The sequence below is a fragment of the Eupeodes corollae genome, chromosome 3, assembly GCF_945859685.1.
Source record: "Eupeodes corollae chromosome 3, idEupCoro1.1, whole genome shotgun sequence".
Classification (NCBI taxonomy): domain Eukaryota; kingdom Metazoa; phylum Arthropoda; class Insecta; order Diptera; family Syrphidae; genus Eupeodes; species Eupeodes corollae.
In genome coordinates this window covers 72,619,989-72,626,740 of record NC_079149.1, presented here as the reverse complement: position 1 = coordinate 72,626,740, position 6,752 = coordinate 72,619,989, and the positions used below count along the sequence as shown (strand labels likewise).

Genomic DNA, 6,752 nt, shown 5'->3' with positions numbered 1-6,752 from the left:
GTAAAGAACATTCTTTCGTGTATGTAAACCACTAGTTAGACTTTTGGAGATAGTTTTAGACTGAAAGTAATAAGTAAGCCTCGACGTTTACTGTTCTCATTTTGTGGGCTCTATATTTAATGTTTTTTTTTCGAGTGCATCATGTATTTAAATGTATACCAGTCGCATGATGTAAATGTATATTGTATATGTACGTACATAAATACTCCCAGCTGTTTTAAGGAATTTTTGACAATAAAAATAAAACAATTTTCGTATCATTTAAAGGCGTTTTTGTTATGTATCACTCCGGTTGGCTGTACTATGCGCATGCTAAAAATATCTGAAAATCAAAAATATTATACTTTTTTTTGTTATAGAAATATTTATAGGAACCGCCCGGATAATCAAGCATTCCTTAGCATCATTTTCGTTTTTTTTCTGCATAAAGCAATAATAATTATTATACTTCTTAAATTAATGTGAAGGTTTTTTATTATATTTTAATTATTTATGTACATAATCTTACAAACATAGTTGGGAACAATGCGCATTCATATGCATTGAATAAAAAAATCTTACATAACTATGAAGTTAGTTGTTCTCGTTGTTTTGGTTTAATAATTCAATGCAATTTTGATCTTTATAAATATTGTGTTTTGTAGCTGTATCGGTCGAAAGCAAATAGTCCTCCTTGTCATCTTTACATTTCAGAGGGGTATTCCAGGTTTGGAGGGTTGATGAGCCGAACAAAACATATAATAACCCAGATGTAATCAACATTCCAGCAGTGATAAGGAATACGTATCTCCAGCTCTCATTTGTTTGCTTAAAGAATTACTATATACATACATACATTTCAATAATATATACTTAAAACTTACATTGTCCAGTGTAAGAATTCCAACAATAAACGGTGAGATGAATCCTGGAAGGACACCAATCATTCCACTAATTCCAAGAACTATGCCAGCATAGTTTGGTGAAATATCTACGATGCTAGCAAGTGGTCCGGATGAAACGGCTCCATGAAACATTGTTGCAATCGTCAAAAATATTATTGCAGCTATGGAATTGTGCCCGTAAAAAGCTAAAGCCAAAACAACGCAGCCTTTTACAATGCAACAAAATGTGGTGGCCAATTTTCTCACATTGGTTCGGGACATTTTTTCTGTTCGAAGAAGGTAATCGCCAAAAATAGAAAATATGTAAGCAAATATCATTCTCATTAAGTGTGGCAGGCCGGACAAAATTCCTGTCTGAAAGAGAATGCTGTTTAAAAGTCTTTTTAATCTTATTGTATTAAAATTAATATTATGTTATGATAACATGATTGCATTACACAGTAACGTAAATTTTAATTAAGTAATTTTTTGTTTTTGTATTTCTTTTAAATATATTTTTGTTTTTCCTGTGTCTGTTACAAAAATAAATTTAAATATAAAAATAAATTGGATGATCTAGATAAGGTTTTTCACGGGTACTGCCTCTTGCGAGGAATTGACAAATTCTCTTGTCATGAAAAGTGCTTTCTCAAATTTGCCGTTCGGATTCGGCTGAAAATTGTAGGTCCCTTCCATCCCTGACAACAGTACTCGCACACAGGAATGGTTAAGAGTTGTCCCTAGTTGGCCCTAGTTCTCGAACGGACTGTTGCGCCAACCCAATTTATTTATTTATTATAAACTATACTATGTAAATTTAAAAAATTGGGTCCCCTAAAAATTTATTTAAAATGTGGCCCTACCTACAACTTAACTCTTTTAATCCCTTTTCTTCAGATGCATTTGATTAAAAGTTAAAAAAAAAAACACGATAAATGCGTAAGAATGGAATTGGAATGAATGTTATTGCGGTAGAGTATTTAAAAAGTGCAAAGTTTTCATTGGTTCACACATACAATATTAATAACTATAAGCCCATTAGCATAATATCTTTCATTTAAAAATGTTTTTTTTTTTGTTGTTTAATCCAAATTGCAAATTTAGAATTCAATCGAAGTAAGGTAATTTCATATTTACATAACTAGCAATAACTAGGAAAATCGAATTAGCATTTGATTTATTGACTTTGAAAGCATTTGATACATTTTAACAAATATTTATCTAGAAGGTGTCATTTAATCAGAGAGTGTAGCCGAAATTAGTTTGCATTTACTTCAAAGAGTATTATAAGTACTCCAAGGATAATATTACACGCATTAAACATAAAAGTGAGGTGCCAAAGTTTTCAACACACTTGCAGTAAGGCAGCATGTATTTTCGCATTATTCGAATACATTTTTCGAGAGTTGAAATGTAATAACAAATTCTATAATATTTACAATCATGCAAAATCAAAGAATTCCCTTTTTTTCTAACACACCACGTTCATTGTGAAATTTATAGCAAATGATCTAGCAAATGATATTAAGTAGTTTCTTGTAAATTTAAATATGTAGGTTAAATAATAACCTTTAATATTGTCTCCTTTATTTATGAACCCCATCGGATTTAACTTACCGTTTTAATGTCCCAATTATGTATAACTTTAAAATACGTTGGGGCTTGAGTCATCAGAGTGAATAATCCCCAAATACCCCCCCATTGTGCAATAACGTTCATCCAAACTGGCCGAGAGGAAACTATTTCCTTCCACGGTGTATAATTTTCTTTCGATGTTTGAACCGAAGAGCCGAGAGATTTCTGGATATAAGATAGTTCATTTTCATCAATCCGCGGATGTAAGGCTGGTGTATCGTAAACTAGTATAAGCCATCCCAACCACCAAAATGTGCCAACCATACCACAAATGTGGTAAACCCATTCCCACGAGGTCCAAGAGATAATATATCCAAAGAGAGGATAGAAAATAGCTATACCGACTGAACTGCCAAGATATGCTGTGACAAATTTACTCCGTTCATTAGGTGGAATCCATTGAGCAGTTAAGACATGCATGGCTGGCCACGAGAGACCCTTTAAGAAAAATAAGTTTTCAATGATTCATTATTAAGAAAATTAAACAAAATTAAGGCTTCACAAGAAAGTATAAGTCGCGTCGGGTTGCATTTGTGTGTCTAACTTTCTAACTAAATCACTAAATTCAAAAATAACAGGACATTTAAAGCTTGTCAATTTCTTCTCTATTTTTTGAATGACAAAAATTATTTTTTTTTAATTTAAAACTTTTCTTCATGCTCTATTAGTTATTTATTATTACTATTTAAAAAAAAACAAAGCGTTTTGTTGTTTTAAAAGAGTTAAGTATTTTCTTTTTTTCTAGTCTTTTGGTGCACTTTATACCGATCAACCTGTATGCTAACAAAAATATACAAAAAAATCTTCGACGGTTTAAGTGAGAGAAATCTATGCGTGCTAGTGTACGTACATTTGTGCAACTGTATATGTACAGTATGCATGGGTTTTGTTTTTTTTTTTAATTTATTTTTAAGTTTTATATAAAATAAAAAATTAATGATAAAGATACCATTTTTTTTTAATTTTCTTGGTTTTAGATTAAGTTCTTGTCATTTAGTATTAAAATTGTTCTTAAGCCGAAAGGCAGTAGAAATAAGATAATGGATTAACCCCGCATGGGGCCAGTAAGATATTTTTTTTAATTTTTGAAATTTACGCTAGTTCTTTTTAAGAATTTTTATCTAACTTTAAGTTAGCTTTAAGATTTTGATAAAATAAAAAAAAAAGTGAACATAAGTTGACGCTAAATATCACAGGAACAAATTATATGTATATATAATATGCATTGTGATATCATAACCAACTTTGAATGAATCCAACATAATTTGAAGAAAACTGAAAATTAAACATTTTTCATCTTGAATATTTTACAAACAAAGGATGATAGTATTCCCACCATTAGGATATTATTTTTTAAACTTATTTCATTTTTTATAAAATATTATTGTTAACATATAGTGACATTTTTAGAAAAATCAAATACAACTCATTATGTTTTTACTTAATTTAAAGTGCTACAAAAGGTTTGTATATATGTGTGTTACGCACTATCGTCTTAACTATTCTACTGATGTAAATGAAATTTGGTACTAGGATAGACTAGAGCCTCAGAAAGGACTTTTCATTGCAAAAAGGCCTGTATGAGAATTCCGTAATTTTTGAAGGCCGAAGTTATTATTATTATTATTATTATTATTATTATTATTATTATTATTATTATTATTATTATTATTATTATTATTATTATTATTATTATTATTATTATTATTATTATTATTATTAATATTATTATTATTATTATTATTATTATTATTATTATTATTATTATTATTATTATTATTATTATTATTATTATTATTATTATTATTATTATTATTATTATTTTTATTATTATTCTCATAGAAGGCGTCTTCCCGAAGAGATGGAAGAAACAACGGCTGGTGCTCATCAGCAAAGGCAAAGGAGACCTAGATTCACCATCGGCATACAGACCGCTGTGCATGCTAGACACAGCAGGAAAACTCTTGGAAAAGCTTTTAAAACCGAGGCTTTTAGCTGCAGTACAAGCATCGGGCGATCTATCAGAGAGACAGTACGGTTTCCGGAGAGGCCGCTCTACCATAGGAGCAATACAAGAAGTAGTACACGCCACCCAAATTGCCCAACAAAGAAACCACTACTCGAAGGAGATCGTCTTGCTGGCAACGTTAGATGTACGAAATGCCTTCAACTCGGCCAGGTGGAGTGATATCCTACATGCACTGGAACGGAGATTCCACGTACCTGCCTATCTTCTACGGATGACGAAGGACTATCTCAGGGACCGCGAGCTGATCTACGAGACCGCAGAAGGTCCGCGAAGGAAAGAAATCACATCTGGTGCAGCGCAAGGATCAATTTTAGGACCAGACCTTTGGAACATCTCCTATGATGATATCCTTCGCATGGAGATGCCTGATGATGCCTTCCTGGTTGGCTATGCTGACGACATCGCCGCGGTGATTACGGCACGAGACACCGATAGCGCACAAAGAAAGCTAAACCAGGTCATGCGACGAACAAATTCATGGATGGAAGAGCATGGACTCAGCCTAGCCACGGAAAAAACAGAGATAGTTCTTCTGACGAGGAAAAGGATTCCTACACAAATTGACTTCCAAATCGGGAACGAAGTGATAAGAAGCAGTCCGACAGTGAAGTACCTGGGATTGAGGCTCGACACAAAGCTAACCTACTGGCAACAAATAAAGGCAGCATCGGAAAGAGCATCAAAAACTACCACTTCACTCAGCAGACTGATGGCGAATGTAGGGGGACCAACGGCCAGTAAGCGAAGGCTACTGATGGCGACAACCCATTCCATACTTCTGTATGGCAGCGAAATATGGGCGGACGCACTTAAGCAAGAGAAGTACCGTAAACAGATGGCGGCAGTGCAAAGACGCGGAGCTCTCCGTGTGGCAAGCTCTTATCGAACGGTATCAGAACCAGCTGTCCTTGTAATCGCTGGAGTGACCCCTATCGATCTCCTAGCAATGGAAAGGAAGTACGTCTACGACAAAAAGGCGGAAATGGGAGTGGAAGCGGCAGCCGAGCAGGCTAAGCAGCTGACCATACAGAAGTGGCAAGAGCGCTGGTGCGCAGAAAACAGAGGACGATGGACGGCGAGGCTGATCAGAAATGTGGCAGAGTGGAAGGATCGGAAACACGGCGAGGTTAATTATTACGTCACCCAGTTACTCACCGGACACGGTTACTTCAACGCATTTCTCCATAAGATCGGTAAAACGAGTAGCCCAGCCTGCCAGTACGGGGACTCCCAAGAAGATGATGCACAACATACCTTCTTTATCTGCAGCAGATGGGCAGCACAAAGAGAAGAACTGGAGAGAAACATTGGCACCATCACTCCAGAGAACATAGTCGAGAAGATGCTTAATAGCCAACATAACTGGAACTTGATTAGTACATACACGCATCAGGTCCTCAGAAACAAGAAAAGAGAAGAAGAACAGTTCCGCGTTCCTAACCTTTCCTAACCTATTAATGTACTAACCTAACTAAATCTAACCAAACCACCTTGAACTAACGTAACCTAACTTCACCTAATAAAAGACTAATCTAAACTAACGAAACCCAACTAATTTAACCTAATCCTTACATAACCTTCCTAACCTAACCCTTCCTAACCTAGGAACAAAGTAAGCAGAAGAAGAAAAGATCCTGCTAAAAGACGTGAGCCCAGAATGGGCTGTACAACAGGACCCCCTCTTGAAGAAGTGCAATCCCGTAGTCCCGAGGGGGGGATCTTCGAGACACTTTTGGAGGTTTAGCCGGTATGCCATTATAAGGTTTTCAAAATTTGTATTTTTTCCTTGGTGAGCCCGGCACACGGGGAGGTATGGATACCTCCTTATGGTGCGTAACGCATTCCTCCACAAGTAAAGTAAAAAAAAAAAAAAAAAAAAAAATTATTATTATTATTATTATTATTATTATTATTATTATTATTATTATTATTATTATTATTATTATTATTATTATTATTATTATTATTATTATTATTATTATTATTATTATTATTATTATTATTATTATTATTATTATTATTATTATTATTATTATTATTATTATTATTATTATTATTATTATTATTATTATTATTATTATTATTATTATTATTATTATTATTATTATTATTATTATTATTATTATTATTATTATTATTATTATTATTATTATTATTATTATTATTATTATTATTATTATTATTATTATTATTATTATTATTATTATTATTATTATTATTATTAT

General features: G+C 33.1%; 1 protein-coding gene across 1 annotated transcript in view; it reads right to left on the bottom strand.

Annotated features, from left to right (window-relative positions):
- Positions 1-456: 456 nt before the first annotated feature.
- LOC129950866 (sialin) overlaps positions 457-6,752 on the bottom strand; it is a 17,829-nt gene continuing 11,533 nt past the window's right edge. Inside the window, exons 4-6 of the mRNA XM_056062790.1 lie at positions 2,481-2,936; positions 864-1,238; positions 457-807 (exon numbers count right to left, since the gene is read on the bottom strand). Of these exons, the coding sequence (XP_055918765.1) occupies positions 574-807; positions 864-1,238; positions 2,481-2,936 (1,065 nt within the window). The 3' untranslated portion in view covers positions 457-573. The remainder of the gene's footprint in view (positions 808-863; positions 1,239-2,480; positions 2,937-6,752) is intronic.